Source organism: Aspergillus niger (genome assembly GCF_000002855.4).
Source record: "Aspergillus niger supercontig An12".
NCBI classification, from domain to species: domain Eukaryota; kingdom Fungi; phylum Ascomycota; class Eurotiomycetes; order Eurotiales; family Aspergillaceae; genus Aspergillus; species Aspergillus niger.
The window spans coordinates 1,229,192-1,247,453 of NT_166527.1; the positions used below are offsets into that span (position 1 = coordinate 1,229,192).

Below are 18,262 nucleotides of genomic sequence, written 5' to 3' on the forward strand. Positions count from 1 at the left end.
TGGTGGTGTGGGGCGTCCGGTCTTGGTGGATGGGGAGGTGGAGAGGGAGAGGACGGATCCGTATGCGGAGAAGGGGAGGGAGTGGGGGGTGGGATAGATAGATGGTTACTTATTACTGAAGATGATGGGGAGGTGGGTATTTGGGTGTGGATAGATGAGGTTGGGAGGTTTGATATGTTTGGGTTTTGGTGTTTGTTTTATAGATGGGAATGTATGACATCGCTTTGATGTTGGGTGGCAGTAAATTAGGTCCGATATTGTTAATGGGTATCATCATGATACTACAGTATCTCGTATATTACTTGGATGGCAATGACATTTTATCACTACACTACGGCGAAGGCAAAAGCATGTTCATGAACAATTAATTAATGAAATTGCAAAACACCACGGCAGAGTAAACGGCCGTGGAGCACATAAAGTACATGGTATGATACACAGGACTCCCTGAGACTTTTTGTGCCCAATATAACGGAGTGGAGATGATAAGGGAGGAGAGGATATAAGAGGTGGAAATAGGATAGGTCGGGTAAAAGAGGATGTGGTTAGGTGACCAAAGACGTATAACACATTAGAGACAAAGGAGATAGTCGAAAACCAAGAACAAGAAAAAAACATATCAGGACAATGCCCGTACTATGCAACAACACGCTGGAAGGGAAACCTCTTTAGAAACAAGGAACGGGGAAGGCTACACGAGAACGGGGCTAGCTTAGAACATGCCACCGCCCATGCCGCCCATACCGCCCATGCCACCCATGCCACCGGCAGGAGCAGGGCCCTTCTCCTCAGGGGCCTCAACGATGGCAACCTCGGTGGTACCGAGGAGGGAGGCAACACCGCTGGCGTCAACCAGAGAGGTGCGGACAACCTTGAGGGGATCGACGATACCGGTGGAGATCATGTCGACGTACTCGCCCTTGGAGCTGTCGAAACCACGGTTGAAGTCCTTGGCGAAGTCATCGGTGAGCTTGCCAACGATGACGCTGCCCTCGAGACCAGCGTTCTCGACGATGGTGCGGGCGGGGCGGGTGATGGCGCTCTTGATGATGCTGACACCGAGCTGCTGGTCGAAGTTGGCGGTCTGGACGTTGCTAAGACCGTTGGCGGAGGCCTTCAGGAGGGCAGTACCACCACCGGGGAGGATACCCTCCTCAACAGCAGCACGAGTGGCGTTGAGAGCGTCGACAACACGGTCCTTCTTCTCACCGACCTCAACCTCGGAGGCACCACCGACCTTGATGACGGCAACACCGCCAGAGAGCTTGGCGAGACGCTCCTGGAGCTTCTCCTTCTCGTACTCGGAGGTGGTGGGGTCAGCCATGACACCACGGATCTGCTCGCAGCGCTGAGAGATGCTGTCCTTGCTGCCCTCACCGTTGAGGATGATGGTGTCCTCCTTGGTGATGGTGATGGCACCGGTGGAACCGAGCATGTCGGGGGTAAGCTTCTCGAGCTTGATGTCAAGCTCATCGCTGAAGACAGTACCGTTGGTGAGAACGGCAAGATCACCAAGGATGCTCTTGCGGTTGTCACCGAAGCCAGGGGCCTTGACAGCGGCAACCTGGAGCTGGCCACGGAGCTTGTTCAGGATGCAGACGGCGAGAGCCTCACCCTCAATGTCCTCAGCAATGATGACAAGGGGACGACGGAGGGTGGTGGAGGCCTCAAGGGCAGGGATGATGTCCTGAACGGCGGAGATCTTCTTCTCAGAAAGCAGGATCAGGGGCTTCTCGAATTCAACCTTCTGGGACTTGGCGTCGGTGATGAAGTAGGGGGAAGTGTATCCACGGTCGAAGCGCATACCCTCGGTAACCTCAAGCTCATCCTCGAGGGTCTTGCCCTCCTTGACGGTGATAACACCCTCCTTGCCAACTCTCTCCATGGCGGTGGAGATGAGCTTACCAACGTGGGTGTCGCCGTTGGCGGAGATGGTAGCGACCTGGGCGATCTCCTCACCGGTGGTGATGTCACGCTTGTTCTGCTGGAGGTAGTCGACAACAGCGTCAACGGCAGCCTGGATACCACGACGGAGGTCCATGGGGTTGCAGCCAGCGGCAACGTTCTTCACGGTCTCGGAGAAGATGGCACGGGCAAGGACGGTGGCAGTGGTGGTACCGTCACCAGCAAGTTCGTTGGTCTTGGAAGCGACATCCTGGAGAAGACGAGCACCGAGGTTCTCGAACTTGTCCTGGAGCTGAATGGCCTTGGCAACGCTAACACCGTCTGTTACCGTCAGTACGACCGATCCGCAAAGCTCCGTATTATTAATACGATCGTGGAGAGGACATACCCTTGGTGATCTTGGGGGAACCGTAGGGGGACTCGATCAGGACATTGCGACCCTTGGGTCCAAGAGTAGAAGTGACGGCCTTGGCAAGAGTGTCGACACCCTTGAGGAGCTGGGCACGAGCCTCAACGCCGAACTTGAGCTCCTAGAAAGGTGTGAGCAAGCTTCGAGACAGTGCCATCGAGAACTCCAGCAAAGCAGCTCAATGCAAAAGCTAAGAGACATACCTTGTGAGCAAAACGCTGCTGCTGCAGGCTGACGGGGGATCTCTGGAAAGAAGCACGCTTGGCAGCGGCGGACAGGACGGAAGTCCTGGAAGAGAGAGCGCGTTGCATCTTGAAGGGATGTTATGAAAAACAAGACGGAAACAAGGGAAGAGAGGACAATAGAATACAATTAGATCGAGGGTAACCCGACCAGAACTCCCAGAGCAAGAACGGGTGTCAAGGGAGAAGAAGGAGAAGAAGAATGGATGGAGGAAGAGATGGAGATGAAGATGGAGATGAAGCCAAAGTCTCGAAAATTTTCCAGGCGATTCTCGATCCCCGGATTGTCTTGGCGGCAGAAGCTCCTAGAAGGTCACGTGGGGCCGGCTATCCGAGGGAATCGCCTCGGGTCGTCGGAAGAGGCAACCATTGCCGGATATGAAATAGCCAAACTAAAGCTTCAATGGTATAGAATAACGTGCTCCGGACGCGTTTATAAATCCAGAGGGTATCTTTATCAGAATAGAACTGTGATATCAGGTCTATGCTGTTATGCTCTACTACTTGTCGCCGTATAATTGAGAAGCATGGAAGTTCATGTAGAGAGAGACAACTATTTTCATCATTCTACTGTTGTTGTTGGTTAGTTCTCTCACCGACTCTCCCATCCATGAGCTGTACTACTAGCGCCTAGTACTAGTCAGTAGTAGTTACATGAAACTGATATATAAATTTTAAATAAGAGTTAGTAATCCATGAAAAGTCAGTGATCAGGACATTCACCTATAAGAGTTATATAACCACATTATGACTACGCAGTAACTAATTTAAAACTGTATATAACTTTTGTAAACTTTTAACCATCTTTGCATTTTCCTATTCATGGAACTGGCTTTAGCAATAACATATTAGTTACAGAGGTCATGCTGGATATAGAAAAGATATGGTTTTGAAGATTTCTACCAGCTGATAAGCTGTATTGACGCTTCTGCTGCATGCATATGCCGTGCCTTTGCCTTGTATCTACTCCTTGACCATTAATCAGCTTGAGAAAATGCGACTCAATACTGAAGGAGCCCGAGCACTTGATCCTTATTAATTCGGGGTCTGAACCATTGTGTTTGACCGCAAGAAATAATCACTAGGAATATGTGATTCTGCAATGTTGCTCCTGAATATCCAGTAAATGGGTTGTTCACATATGGCTCAGAACCAATCTGATTGGGTTTCACTTGCGAGTCCGAAAACTGCTATCTCTGTCGAGAGTATACTGAGTGATCAATACCAAAGTGGATAGCTTCACTAGTATCCATCTGATATTGCACAAAAACAACCGATTGCCTCCTCTCCGTCTCTCTCGCTTTCTGTCCTTAGAACCGAGTATAACTCCAGGTATTCATTTCAGATGATGGAATATCTGTACTACTTTCAGGAGGTAACTAATTGAGCTGAGTACTGAAAAGACACAGTCAAGTTGATAGTGTCTGCTTTTGGCCAATCAATCTTGCTGGTGAAACACAGTAGAATATAAGATCTAAACCGGAGATATGGGGAAGTTCCGTCGAGACGTGTCAGTCACGTGTGTCACATGACCCGACCTTCCCGAACCTCCGAACTCGACCGTCTGCAAAGCGTCCCCAAGCAAGTGTTCCTTCTCCTGAACAGAATCCCCTCATCTAACCCTCACCGTCAAAATGGCATTCGCTTGGAAAGCTGCTGGTCTCACGTATGATATTCTCCTGCTCTTGATTGTTTTGCTTGCTCTGGACCTCTGACTGACGTCTTGGTTGACTTTTACAGCTACAACCGCTACTTGACCGTTGCCGCTCGCGCGGTCCGCAGGTCTCTCAAGGACGGTCCCCGTGCTGCTGCTGAGCGCCGCGGAAACATGGACTTGCGTTTCGCCAAGTGGGAGGTTCGTATATAAACTCCTGACATACCCTTCGCCAAGTGCAATGGATGAGGACGGTTTGGACTGACCATCGGGTTCCGGATATAGAACGGCAAGCAGGGTGAAGTCAAGTCCCTCGCCAAGGCCAACGATGAGGCTCTTGCTGCTCAGGCCGAGTCGAAATAAATACCCCGTCCCGAAAGTGTGTGAAAGAAGTCCGGAAGATGTATTCTGGATGAAGGATGTTTGAGGTCTCGGGTGGAAGCCATGGGCAGGAATGGGATAGATCTCTGTAGCATATTGGCCCCTTTGATCAGGTCTAAATAGAAAAGAACTATTTCTTCCTGCCGCTCTTCTCTAGCTGGATAGCAGGCCCGCTTATTCACAATGTAGTTCTTGTGCCTGCGAGAGCATGGGTTCCTGAACTCGACGGCTCTGCTTGAGCGCGTGCGGCTTGTGTTCCCGCAAGTTTTGCCCTGTCCGCCCGACTCCCCGCCCTCCCCTCGCCCGCTCTCGGTCTGCTTCATTCCCATTCCCCTTCCCCGTTGGAGCAATCCTCCTATTTAGACGACCCAGACAATCTGGCAGCTGGCTGCAAATGATCGTGGTTTCACATGCTGCCTAACGACACAATCCCTGTTTCGACAATGCGGGTTGTCACCCAGTCGGTAGTCCCGCGCGACATCACCGATGAATTTACATCAGCTGCCTCAAGTGAGCGACTTCCACTTTGCTGCCCGCCCTTGTATTATTCCACAGTCTCAAGTGAACTTCTCGCTGACTGCATTTCTACCTCAAACCTAGAACTGAAAACTGGCCAGCTTGTCAAAGATGAATACTTCACACTTTTCGAAGCAGTTGGGGCGCTGGAGGTCGGTTGCGACTCAATATGCTTTTGACAGACACCCGGCCGATTAGATCGAACCAGAAGCTGATATTTCCCGGATCTTATAGATTATGGACTCCAAAATGGACAGTGGATATCTAGGCCCCGGTGAAAATCATGCGCAGGCTTTGGATGACGACTACGATGTGACGCGGGAGCTTGGTCCAGAGGAGGTTCTTGGTATTATGGATGGATTGCTGTGTCATGAGGTAGGTAGAGGTATTCACACTTGAATACTTGACTCTATATCTGACCGTCGCTAACTGGTTTGCTGCGATAGATGGCATGGCATATGGGCCACCCCCTTTCCCAAACCCTCTTCACATCCCTGTACCTTGATAAGCTCTTGTGGCCGGTCCCCAAGTCGCTCGACGATGCCACCTTCTTTCGCGGGCGTTCCACAAGTAATGACAAGCCAGCTTCAATCGTGCATCTGGTACTGCGTGCTTATTGTCTTGCGCTCCTCAAATGCTGCGACTTTGTGCATGCACGGGTAGCCACCGAATACTATTTCGAGGTTGGTTCTGGCTTACTGTATTCCGCTCGCTCCCCAGTTAACAACAATCCTCCATCATAGGAAGAGGACTTTGTCACCCAGCTTTATAATCGCACTCTGCTGTCGCAATTCGAACCGGAATTATTCTACAGCCTCCTTGATCAAGCGATTTATTGGGTTGACGAACAAAAGGGCAAATTAGATGAGAAATTGCAGCAGGCCATCAAAATAAGATTGCTCTTCCGACGTGATTTTTTGAAGGGTATGGAACAAGATATCAACGTGATCGAGACGAGGTCAAAGGAGCCATTTCTGGCTTGTCTGTCTCAATTGGACGACATGGCCAAGTCGACTACCCTTGGAGCCCAAGTACCTGATTCCTTCAGTTGGAAGATCCAAAGAAAGCTGGCCAGCACTGTGCCTCCACGACCATTGGTGAATATCAATTTTGACGATGCGCTGGCGCATCTGAGACGACTATGTCAAGACGCGATTGATCTCCAAGAAGTCATTGATTACCGCGGTCCCTACAATTTCAAGGTAGGTAGCCATGCATCTTTGTCGGCGCAGCAGTGTCTCACTAACAGACCCAGATAACTGTCTGGACCTTGCTGTCACGGAAGCCTCAGCCATCAGTATATATCCGATCGCTGGTTCAGACAATGATCCTGAACAACATGACGATACTCGGAACCGTTCCGGTTAAACAATTTCTGTACGATGAGCTTGCGGAGCTTGTACTACCGTCAAGTATACTTCTTCAAGCCAACATGGACGACATTGAGGTGCCTTCAGACCCCCGCTTTCAAATTGCTAAGCAAATGGACGCATTCGTGCACCGTTTCTCCCAGGTATGCACATCTTATTCTCTCTTCCTGTGTATAGCGTTCTATCAGAGGCCTGACCCGGCTAATTTGCCATGCAGCCTTTCGTGGACACGTTTCGTAGTTCCTGCCTGAATCGCTGCCGCATCCGCCGTACTGTTTGCCATACCGTTGTTGATTGGGATAACCTGCAAATGGAGGTAAGTATCAGATATTCTCGTCAGCATGGGTAGGTCTAATCCTCAGTAGGCGGAAGATTTGGATGAGCAACTCCGTACTCTCAGCAAAGAACCCCCGCTGATGCTCGCCAACGGCGACGCAACTTATTCATACCCTCTTAGCAGCTGGGCCTACCATCAGAAACTGGTTCAATTCCGTCTCATCCTTCAGCTCGGGTTCGAGCTTTCGATCTATGCACCGGAAGAACTACCGGGGATGTACTGGTACCTGTCCCACATCTGCTCTACCCATCTCGGTCATATCGATCGTATCCGCACGTTCACTGTTGCCACGGCCAAACGAAACCTTCCGGATGTGGCCGCCAAGAAGCGCGACGCTCTTGAGCGCCACGCCGCCCTGCAGAAGTCGCTGAAGCTGCTCGAACGACTCACGACGCAAATTGTTGCGATTGACGCGTTTGCGATTTCCCTGCACGCCTTGTACGTGCTCCTCGCTCGCCATCGTGTCCTCCCCGCCGCCTCTTCACCCCAAGCGTACTCTAGTGACCGGTTGCGCTACGAACTCCGTATGAAACCCTTCCTTTCAATTACCCTGCCAGAATTAGTACCGTACGATGAGTACCGCCGGGAAGCGGTGCTCGAAGGGGACAGTGACGAGATCGTGCTCGAGCGTGCCACTAAGGCGATCTCGGAAGCCCGGAAAGCGTGGGAAGCCACGCTAGCGAACGGGGCCTTTATCCGGGATTCGGACGAGGATGAGAGCCCCGCACCGGCCATTGAAGAGGACTGGAAGCGCGACATCAAAGACACGAAGCGCGCTTGCATAGGCGCCAGTATTGCAATCGGAACGGTCAAGGAAGCGTTGGAGAAGCGCACGCAGCAGGAACCATCCGATGAAGCGGCCAACAGCCCATCGGTGAACCTTCGGGTGACCATTCCCGAGGTTGGGAACAAGGCCCGTTGGCATGACTGGTGGATAGTCCCGCAGATCTCCCAAACGACAGTAGCCTCTTAAAGAAGATATGAAGGGTGTCATCTCTCTACGGCGACCGGTACTTGCCAGGCGGGCGCGAGTCGTGTCAAGTAAACAGGATCCTTGCCCCTTCCCGCCGCGATCCTGACGGCGACCGAACCACGCGAGGGGGTCCCTTCGGGGTCGCGTACGTTCTTCTCCCCGTAGGCTGGAAACGAAGACGACCGGCGCGAAGTAGACACATCGGGTGGCGGGGACGAGACGCTGATTGGTGCTATGAAGCTGTCTACGAGAGCCGACCGTCCCCAAATGTTATCTAGAATACTTAGTGAACCCCCTAGGCAGCTGATGTGGGGAAATGCCCGATGCATCATGAAGTCATGTATACTATAAGATATACCAAATATACCGATCACATTGATGATGCCTTAGTTGCAACCTTGTACCAGACCTGGAGCGACAAAAAGGGAAATGGAGAGACACACAGACATCATCAGTTCAGCAGATCGATGTCGTTAACTTAATTGATACATAAATCGATAGCTTAGTAGTATCAGCTAAGAAAGGAGCGATCCTAGTGGTGTCTATTCAGCTCCCCACCACCAGCTCGCTTCGGCAGGGAATGCAGTAAGAAGGATGTACAAAGCAGATCAGGCCATACTAATACTTACTCCCCATCAATCTATCCCTTCCTTTCATACTTACACTTACTTTACTTACCCAGTCAGCTGACGCCGACCTGTCAAACTGCCAGGTGTAGTCAGTCATCCAAGCTTCTCCTTAGTCTAACCATCTCTCACTGCAGCGTCAACCAGCCTCTCTATTCCGGGCTTGACATCCATCATCACACCATCTCCAAAACCTATGGATCAGAGTCGGAGACATTTCCGAATCTTTTACCAAACGGGACGTCGCTTATGGAGTGGTTGGTTGAGTGCTAGCTCATAGTAGCTCGCTATGAGGTAGGAAGTATTCTAGACGACTATAACAAAAAGTGACTACACTACTCCGTACACTACTAACTACCATATCCAGTGCTATCTAGTGCACTAGATTAACAAGTGGGGAGCGGACAGAGTGACGTCTAATAACTACTAACTAACCAGGGCGTGCGTCGATGACCTCACTCGGACCCGAGACTCTGGATGGATGGAATGATGGACACAGCCGGGAAGGAATGGCAGGGCAGGATTGATGAAGAACGGAACGACTCACTTCAGATGAACACCAATGGGCGATTAATCATTGGGTGGGAAATTGCCGAGCGGGAATGATTCACGGCTGGCTGGTCCATGCGGATTTGCGGAACAACAGACAGACAAAAAAAGAACAAAGGGAAGGAATGAAGGGAAGCTTGCAAAAAGGACTTCCCGATCGGAACTCAACAATTGGAGGGGGAGGCAGGCATGATAAGATCTACCGACAATTTATAGTATAATGTTCACTGCACGCACTCCCCCGTTTCCCAATTGGAACTTGTTGAGAAACGGATGGAGGGGAAAGAAGAGACGAGACGAGACAACACGCCATCTCGGGAGTTCAAGGTTCCATTTCCACTGCGCGGAAGAGTTCCTCAGCGGGCCTTGGGGTTTGGTTCGTTGGTTGGTTATGCCTGTTTCTTCGTCCCTCTCGTGCCGATGTCTGCCTGACTAACCGGGCGAGTCAGAGAGGCACCAGAAGAAGACCCGAGAGAGAGAGAGAGAGAGTGAGAGGGAAAGGAAGGGAAGAGAGCTGAGAGAAGAGCCGAATTGGATCCCCTCCAAAAGTCAGTCACCACCCCAAAGCTGCTTGCTGTTGCTGTTGCTGTTGCTGCTGCTGCTGCTGCTCCCCGGCCAAAGGATCGGCTCATGCATTGATCGGAGGATCGTCTATCTCTCGACCATCTTGTCTCCATCTTTTTGTTGGTACTACTTACTATCATTACTTGCACAACTGTCACTCCTCATCATAACCTCTTCTGTCGGCTTCACTTGCCCGAACCACAACCACGCTATATTCCTGCTCGAGACTTCTGCTATTAATTATCATGGTGATTCAAAATCCTACAAGCAGCAGGGGTCGGACCCATTGATCGGTGTGTGTCTCTTTGCCCCCCTCTCTTCCTTTTCTCTCTTTCCTCCGTCTGGCTTTCCCACTCTTTCCCACTCCCCGGCGGCCCATCGAGGAATTTTGCGTGTCCTGCTCCTCTGCCCAGTCCTAACACGCCTGTCTCCGTCGCGCTGGGTTGCTGACGTCTCGGCCCTTTCAACTCTATTCCCATTCGCTCACAGCTTTCCTCTCCAATTTGCACGTGTCGTCTATCTCTTTACTCATTTTTTTTTATTTTATTATTATTATTGTTTTTGAACACCTTCGCCCAATGTATCAGATCTTGACTCACGCCTGCATGATTACTAGAGCCCCGTTTTCGGAATTTAAGCGCGCGTGTATGATCGTCTGGTTGCACAGACAGACGTTTTGTCTATCCCTTCCCTTCCGTCACGCACATCAATCCCCGAGATCCCCCTCCCAAATAGCGGGGACCAAGCAAACGTCTGCAAAGACCACCGCAAGCAATGCCTACGTATCCTATCCGTCGCCGGCCGCGCGAGTGTAAAACTTGCCTGCCCTGCCGTGCCAGCAAGGTCCGCTGCGATCGCAATGTTCCATGCGGCAATTGCGTCAAGCGCAACTTCACCTGCTCCTACGGTCGTCCTCCACCCACCGCTCCCAGACCGGCCTCCTTCATCGCCGACCAGTATGGCTCGTCCGCTACGACTCCCGCCACTAATACGCCTCAATACATGCCTTCCGCGGCTTATCAGCCGGCCGCCCATCGCGACCCTCCCTACGGTGCCGGTCCAGAGTCGGCAAGCTCTGCCAACCAGGATGGTCTATCGGAGATGGTGACGCTGTCGCAAGAGGAATGGGACGAGATCAACTCCAAGATGCAGACCATGGAACAGATTCTGACCAGTTTGGGCTCCCTGTTCCAGGCGCACGGCGCGCGGAAGGCCGTCCACTCCCGATCGGAACTTTCGCAGGAGCAGGAGGAGGAAGACCACTCGCCTGCCTCCGAGGGCATCTATGGGTCAACTACGCTGAGAACAAATTCGGTTCACATCGGATCGAGATCTGCTCTGGTGGACATTCTGGACAAATCGAAGGTTTCGGAGGACACCGCGCAGGCGCTACCCAAAGATGACCTTCTTACCGAGCTGGCGATGGGGAACGAGTCGGCCGCCTACCCCTTCGTTGATCTTTGGTCGTCCGATCCATATACGTTCAATATTTCTGGCGTGTGCAGTGTGCTGCCAGACGATGAGCAGTGTCGAAAATTTCTAGCTTTTTATCGAAATATTGGTGCGGTGCTGTATCCCGTATTGCCCGATCTCGACAAGTTTGAACGGGACATGGACAAGCTGTTGCAGGGCCGACAGGCCGCGGGTGGCGTATATAATCCAGATGCTAATGGCCTAGTGAAGCCGTTTGGCATGAGTGTCTCTTTTCTCAGCCTTCTATTCGCCATTTTAGCGTCTGGCTCTCAACTATCTGATCTGCCGGGGAAAGAACGAGAGTTGACCTCGTGGGTATACGGTTGGTCGACACCTCCCCCATACTAGCCCCTATTCACTCCAGACTTACCAGCCTTAGTGTCCTGTTCTTACCATTGTTTGCGCATGTTGAACTATGTGTCTCAGCCATCCCTGGAGGTGATCCAGATCCTCTTGATCATCGGCAGTGTCTTGTCGTACAATATGAATGCAGGCGCATCTTACACATTGCTGGGTGAGTACCATTCGGACGCACCAAGGCAGCAGCTCAAAGCTAACTGTTCGACTGAAAGGAATGACGGAGCGTATGTGTATGGTGCTGGGCCTTCATGTCGAGACCTCGGGGTTTCCACGAGCCACGCAAGCGGCGCGGAGAAGAGTATGGTAAGGGGCATTCCCGAGATTTCTGAAGGTGACGGCGGTATTTTCGGAGACTAATGCGCAATGCAACCAGGTGGGCGATGGCCTTTCAGAACAGTCATTTTTCCTTGGCGTATGACCGACCGTCCATTACCATGATCAATCAGCCGGAGATCCCGTACGATCCGAAATCGATGCCTGGCCACCGAGGGTATTTCGAAACACTTTGCCGCCTGATTCAGGTGGTCCTCGATATGCTGCGAGGGCTGATGTTCACCCATCATACCCACCTGCGGTACCACGAAATCCGGGAGTATAAGCAACGCATTGAACGAATCATTGCCGAGGCTGCACCGCATCTGAAATCTCGCGAACGCTGTGCCACGCTAGGGGAGCATATCGAAAGAACCGAACTGAGACTGCATTCCTCGTGGTTCATATCTCTCATGTGCCGAGTTTCGTTGGATCCGGATACTCCGATGGATGAACAGCGGCGCGAAGTTGTTCGGGAGGATTGCTTGACGAATTTGATAAACACGATCGAGGCCTTCATCGAGCTGCATTCCATCAATTCCCATGCTTCGCGAACCTGGATCAGCCTGCAACGAACTATCGCGTCAGCTTTTCTTTTGGTAGCGAATAACAATGATCAGTTGCATCCGCAGACGTGGGACTTGATCCAGAAATTGGAAGCGGTGCTGTCAGACCATGTTCATGGCGATGAGAGCAGCGACCACAACAGCAAGACGGACTCTGCAAAGCATCTTGCATCTTCCCTTCACGCTCTCCGGGAGGTCAGTGCCGCCTTCCGTGCGCGCAAACTGCGTCACCGGGTGGTGCCGAAGGTGGTACCTAACATGCAGAACACTTCCCCTGCCACCTCGTTTGCGTCGCCATCCTCCACCCTGGGATCGGGGATGCCGACGTACTCCTCTGACCAGAGCGTTTCGCCCGACGGGCATATTGACAACATTCTTAACCAGGTTTCGGATGTAATGCTATTTCCCAGCATGAGTTCGGGAAATGCTTGACCCATTAACCGGGCCGCAGTCATCCAGAAAAAAACATGATAGTTAGTGAATTTGTGCGACGGCCCCAACGGACGCGGGCGCACGGGCTCACCCACCCCGTTCCCCTATCAACCCGCCGTTGGGCGCATGAAGAGCCCCGTAGAGAGTACACCTACACAAGTGAGGCGGCTGAGAGAAGTCGGACCAACCGACTCCTCTGCTGAACAACCGCGTCAGTCATGCCGCATATATTACAGTGTGTGCCCTTGGGTGAGCCTCGATGGCCATATAATGCCACCGTCGTCAAGCTTCCCCCCTATCTTCCCCCTTGAAAACAAAACTAGCGGTGTGAAGAGGTTGAAGACTCGGGCAGGATGCACCGATTCTTCAGACCCAGCAAGAAGGAGGTGCGTGGGGCGAGGGGGGAGTTGTTCATCCAACCCCCAGGGTGGTGAGGGGAGGCTACCGATGGGTTGAGGGCGAGGCGAGGCCAGGCCAGGCAGCGGGCGGGTATTTGTAGCGGAGAGGATGGGCGGACCGGGCGTGAGAAGCGCCCACCTCCTCCCCTTCGCGGCAGGCGTGGATAGCGATGAATGAAGATGGGCTGCTGCGTCTTAGGTTTGGTTGACGACGAACTTGACTCGCGGATCAGGCAGCTTCCATGCCCGGCCGAAGAATGACCGCTTCGGCCGAAGACCACGATCGCCCGAACATTCCTCCCGGAATTGGCAGTTCGTCGGTTTGGGTTGGAAGACCATTTCAGTTCGGTTCCGAATGTTCTGTAATAATAATAACAATAATTAAACAATACCTATTTTTTCTTTTAGAGTTTGATTAGATGATCTTGTCGTTCTCGACTTCTTTCCCCCCCCCGCCAATTTTCCCCCTTCAGAAACATTGGTCGTGATCCTTTTTCCTTCCTGGTGTTGTCTTCCCTCTTCCTGCCGGGCGCCGTAACAGTTGGGAGTAGCTTCGCGGTTATTTCCTTTTGTCTTTGTCCTATTCCATATCCAACACTACTTACTTACTCCCGGCAGTTGTCGCACTTGAGGGAGGAGGGGTGTCGCGTCAGTCCACCACCACCAGCAGCCATCCAGCCAGCCAGCCATCCCGTGAGACACACGAAAGTGATCATACAATCTAGGGCAGGGATTCGAATCCAGAGCGGTTAGAGCCCATGTCTTGCCGAGTCGGACGTTTAGGAATGAACGTGCACGGATAGCAGATTGGTAACGGCCATCCTAATCCCCTGAGCGGTATAACGCGCGCTGCGGTTGCAGCCAGGATTTTGGATGGCTGGCTGGCTGGCTAGCTGGCGTGGGGTCGGGCGCAGTAATAGTCTAGGAGACACAGTAAATGGGTATGGTCGACTCCGGACAGGCATACCGTATGATCATCTTCCTTTGAAGGATCCGGCCGAAACGATTGTTCCAGTTCAAACCAGCACGTGGCTACGGACCCTCCACGGATATACCCTTCGGGGAAGGATGTGATGCTTAATTGGTCTGTTCCTGTATCCTCATGCCCTTGACCCCCCTGTCTATTGTCTCTCGTCCATCGGATATACGGTTGAAGTTGAACCCTGGGTTCAACTGCATGACCGTTGTGACGTATGCGCCAAGGTGACCGGACGTGCGGAAAAGACCTCATCCTGTCAAGGCAGACACTTTCTTAGTCCCCCTTATCGCGGTGATATTGTTCGCGGGGATGATGACAGGAAGTAGGACGGTGGGACTGGGGCCGGACTTGCCTGGTCGACGTTATGCAGTACATAGTAGCGTATACCTTTGTGTGTTCTTTCTGTGCGGATGTGAGGACAGAGCTAGTAGTAGATGATGACTCGTAGTAATGTAGATCACGAGCGTAGAGGAAACTGAAGTACGAGATCCAATCCAACATCTCATCCTGTCGTCCGAGTTAGATGGAACCTCAGGCACTCCGAGGGATCTCGTGACGAGGCGCACGGATTGAACTTTCCTTTTTGACTCTGGCTCCCTCTGGATGTCTATCAATGCCACCTGGCTGAGCTTGTCTGCTTCTCACTTCTTGATTGTAAGCTTATTATCTGTTTGTCTTTTCATCACGGACCGTGAATCAGCTATCATAATCGATTCGTTGAGGATGAGATTGATTGCAATCAGTTGGACATGCCAAATGGTTCAATGGCCTCTCAGTCAGTCAACGGCTCATCATACAGGAAGCAACAGAAAAGCCCAGACACGGTTGTAATCATCCAATCAGTGCACGATGATGGCATGGATGCCTCAGCGGTATCCATCAGCTGGACGAAATGCCCAGACATACCTCCATTCACACCCGACAATTGCATTCGCTAGACACTACCTGCATCTATCCAGCACTTAATACACACTAACAAGAGTGAACCAAAGTACTTACCTCACACACTAACCCATCCAAACCAGCAGTGCCCGGCAAACATGAACCCTGGTAAGCCTCGCTTCATCTCTTCTCAACCCCTACGAACCAGATAGTAATAGAACCCCGTTCCACGGCTTGACCCTCCTCACTAAAACACGCTAACAAACTCTCCAAGACACTAGACTATCTACATCCCGTCAGAAAAACCTACTCTAGATGCCGATCTAGCAAGTTCTCCTTTGTGGATACCCCTCGGCCAAGGCCCGGAAAAGACCGGAAATTAGTTCCTTCGAGCGACATTATCCATCTCGCAAGCCGGTGCTGGTTCGATCGCAGCCGGGTGTGTTTTATGGTAACTAGATCGATCCCTTTTTTGAGCCAGGGGCTAGAACCGTGGTTCGGAAATATCTTCCAAAGGAAAATGACAGGCCCGACCTTGTGGAATTGTGGAAAGCTAGTTTGAAGGCCGCACGCGCGATCCGTGGGTACGATGAGACACATCTTCCGTCCTTCGGTATGGATGTATGTGCTTTCGGCCGCAGGTTAGATTCTCTAATGCCGTTTCTTATTACGTGCAGCGCTGTTAAGTCATCACTGGAGTGACACGCAGAATACCGCAAGGGATATGATGGGCACGGACAATGGGGGTTGTTTTTTCTCCCAGCGGGTTAGCTTCTTTAGCACTGAAGAATTTTACGCTCGGAGGGGTTTGTTTGACTTGCGAACATGCATGGCTTCGCTTAATTGGGAGGCTGACTTGATCCGTTGAGCCTGCTTCACTGATGGTTGCAGTTGATGGTTAACTAGCCGAAATATCTTAGCTTCGCGTGGCACTAGGAATGTTCTCGTCAGGCTAAAGCTCAAGAAATAGCCACAGAAGTTTGCCCTCAGTTCATATCTTCTCGTGCATTTACTCACCGGTCCCCACATTCTTTCGGAGGAGCGGTGTAAGCACCACGAATGATTGCACACTAGGGGCTGCATGTTGACCAGTGACCAACAAGCATATTCACAGAGATTTGCTAATCCCAGAGATTACGGATAGTCTAAGCTACTTAGGAACAGGTCCTACGTATTCGAGCCCTCTTCGCATGCCGAAATGTAACTGATAAGCAGCAACCCGCGAACTGTGTGAACTTATATTACAAAAGTCCGATCCTCGATACGAGCTTATACCGTTGGCACCGGGATACAGGCTCGCAAAAGCGTTTTATACGTTGGCGAGGTTAGGTGGAAAGGATTGCCTAGGCAATGGCAACGATTTTCTCAGACAGACCTGAGCACTCAGAGACGGTGGCTTGACTAGTGATGCTGAATTAAATATTCTCACTGAGCTCTGCTAAGCTTCGGGGTTGCAAACGATCGATGCTCACACAGTCTAGCCCGTAAACATTGGAAACGGACCCTTGGAGCCAGCCCCAGGATGATGAAAAATCCACTGAACTACCGTGATATGTGCGAAAGTGACAGGCCCATAGGTGAAGTGCTTGAGATTGTGCGAGCTCTTTTGTGAAGGCAGAAAGGCCCCTTGCTCCTCCTAGTGTGACAGTTACTGTAGGAGATGTTCAGCTGCAGACCAGCAAACATTTGCAGTGAGGGGAAGCTGAAAGTTGGCGAAAGCGACTACATACATATCCAAGACCGACGAGCCCAGGGGATGATTGAGATAGGGCGCTAATGATACGTCAAACTACACATGAAGGGGTTCACTTCCCAATAAGTATGACGTCAGTCGCTCGCTGCAACAGGCTAAACAAGGGTGTGTGATCGACTCAGCTGTGAACGATACCATGCAGCATGAGATGCACTGGGTTGATAGTCCATACTAGCGTCCCTAGAACAAGCTCATCACCCAGCTGACAGTGACACAAAACTCAAATCAGAGATTTGAATGGCCAATCAGACACTGTGACGGGGTACGGTTTCCACAGTTCAAGCAACATCCCTGCTCGGATGAGGCTGCTGATAGGTGGGTAAATCTACACTCCATGCTGTTCGCATGATGTACAATTCGTCTTCGATGCACAAACCCCAATGTGGGCGGCAAGCCACATGAATGTCCACCCCCTTAGATGTAGAGTGAAGTCTACACTGCATTGCCTGCCCTCTATCAATAGCCAGTTGCATACAGTCTACTATCATTCAAAAGTACCAGACAGCCCCTCATAGGCAGCCTACTCTCGACTCGTCGTTCTACCTAGAACCTCGAAACAAGAAAGCCTTTAAGACCATGACCCTCACTACAGACTACCATTCAGGCAAAGCCTACGTCGTAACCGGCGGCTGCTCAGGCATCGGCCTCGCTATCCTCCACTACCTCCTCGCACGATCCGCCATCGTCCACGTTCTCGACATCTCCTCCACCCCACCACAAGTCCCCTCCCACCTCCCTCACAAAAACCTGCATTTCTACCCTAATACGGACGTCACCTCCGGCTCTATCGTCCGAAATGTTTTCACACAAATCCGAACCATCACCCCGACAATCCACGGCCTGATCAATAACGCCGGAATTGCCTACCAGCCTGTCGTTACAGGATTAGAATCGGATGAGCTCTTCGACCGAGTCATGGACGTCAATGTCCGCGGCGTATGGAATGTTGGAAATGCATACCTCTCGCACATCCTCTCGAGAGAGGCCGATGAGCAGCCTAACCCGGCGGCAGCCAAAGAAGGAAGGGGGGTGATTGTGAATCTATGCTCCATCGCATCCTTCCGCGGAAATCTGGGGTATGTGTCATACACGGTGAGCAAGCATGCCGTGCTGGGCATGACGAGAGCATGGGCGACGAATTTCGCGGCCCAGGGGGTGAGAGTAAACGGCGTGGCGCCGGGGGGTACGGATACGCCCTTATTACAGGGCATCATGGAGAAGGATTTTCAGGAGCAATACGAGAGCCAGGTGCCATTGGGCAAGAGGTGTGCTAGGCCAGAGGAGATAGCTGATGCGGTTGGGTTCTTGTTGGGGAAGGAGTCGAGCTATATGACGGGGCAGGTGATTACTGTGGATGGGGGGAGATATATGTGATGATACACCCATCCATTTTCTAAACCAATACCACTATCTCCATAAACCACCTCCGAAACCCATCATAAAACTGATCATCCCCCATCAAACCCACCCCCCCCCAACACACACACACACACACACACCTCCAAAGCACCTCCTCTACTGGCCTCACCACAACCCCCATCCCCATCCCCATCCCATCCCCATCCTTCTACCCAACCCTAA

The 18,262-nt window shown here is 51.7% G+C and overlaps 7 protein-coding genes across 7 annotated transcripts; 4 read left to right on the forward strand and 3 right to left on the reverse strand.

Annotated features, from left to right (window-relative positions):
* Positions 1-712: 712 nt before the first annotated feature.
* An12g04940 (uncharacterized protein) lies at positions 713-2,625 on the reverse strand (the record flags this gene model as incomplete). Its single annotated transcript, XM_001395527.3, has 3 exons — positions 713-2,226; positions 2,294-2,435; positions 2,518-2,625. The coding sequence occupies 3 exons, from the start codon at positions 2,623-2,625 to the stop codon at positions 713-715; spliced, it is 1,764 nt and encodes a 587-aa protein (XP_001395564.1).
* Positions 2,626-4,190: 1,565 nt separating this feature from the next.
* Positions 4,191-4,573, forward strand: An12g04950 (uncharacterized protein; the record flags this gene model as incomplete). Its single annotated transcript, XM_059750874.1, has 3 exons — positions 4,191-4,222; positions 4,297-4,411; positions 4,508-4,573. 3 exons carry the CDS (start codon positions 4,191-4,193, stop codon positions 4,571-4,573), a joined length of 213 nt encoding a protein of 70 aa, XP_059604445.1.
* A 461-nt stretch (positions 4,574-5,034) lies between these two features.
* On the forward strand, positions 5,035-7,787 carry An12g04960 (uncharacterized protein; the record flags this gene model as incomplete). Its single annotated transcript, XM_059750875.1, has 7 exons — positions 5,035-5,259; positions 5,342-5,482; positions 5,554-5,790; positions 5,851-6,309; positions 6,363-6,620; positions 6,695-6,793; positions 6,843-7,787. The coding sequence occupies 7 exons, from the start codon at positions 5,035-5,037 to the stop codon at positions 7,785-7,787; spliced, it is 2,364 nt and encodes a 787-aa protein (XP_059604446.1).
* A 2,513-nt stretch (positions 7,788-10,300) lies between these two features.
* Positions 10,301-12,669, forward strand: An12g04970 (uncharacterized protein; the record flags this gene model as incomplete). The annotated part of the gene is made up of 3 exons (XM_059750876.1): positions 10,301-11,321; positions 11,493-11,583; positions 11,733-12,669. 3 exons carry the CDS (start codon positions 10,301-10,303, stop codon positions 12,667-12,669), a joined length of 2,049 nt encoding a protein of 682 aa, XP_059604447.1.
* Positions 12,670-12,988: 319 nt separating this feature from the next.
* On the reverse strand, positions 12,989-14,298 carry An12g04975 (hypothetical protein; the record flags this gene model as incomplete). Its single annotated transcript, XM_059750877.1, has 3 exons — positions 12,989-13,459; positions 13,677-13,889; positions 14,020-14,298. The coding sequence occupies 3 exons, from the start codon at positions 14,296-14,298 to the stop codon at positions 12,989-12,991; spliced, it is 963 nt and encodes a 320-aa protein (XP_059604448.1).
* A 1,532-nt stretch (positions 14,299-15,830) lies between these two features.
* An12g04980 (uncharacterized protein) lies at positions 15,831-16,011 on the reverse strand (the record flags this gene model as incomplete). Its single annotated transcript, XM_059750878.1, has 2 exons — positions 15,831-15,860; positions 15,946-16,011. The coding sequence occupies 2 exons, from the start codon at positions 16,009-16,011 to the stop codon at positions 15,831-15,833; spliced, it is 96 nt and encodes a 31-aa protein (XP_059604449.1).
* A 1,246-nt stretch (positions 16,012-17,257) lies between these two features.
* Positions 17,258-18,055, forward strand: An12g04990 (uncharacterized protein; the record flags this gene model as incomplete). Its single annotated transcript, XM_001395533.1, has 1 exon — positions 17,258-18,055. One exon carries the CDS (start codon positions 17,258-17,260, stop codon positions 18,053-18,055), a length of 798 nt encoding a protein of 265 aa, XP_001395570.1.
* Positions 18,056-18,262: the final 207 nt, after the last annotated feature.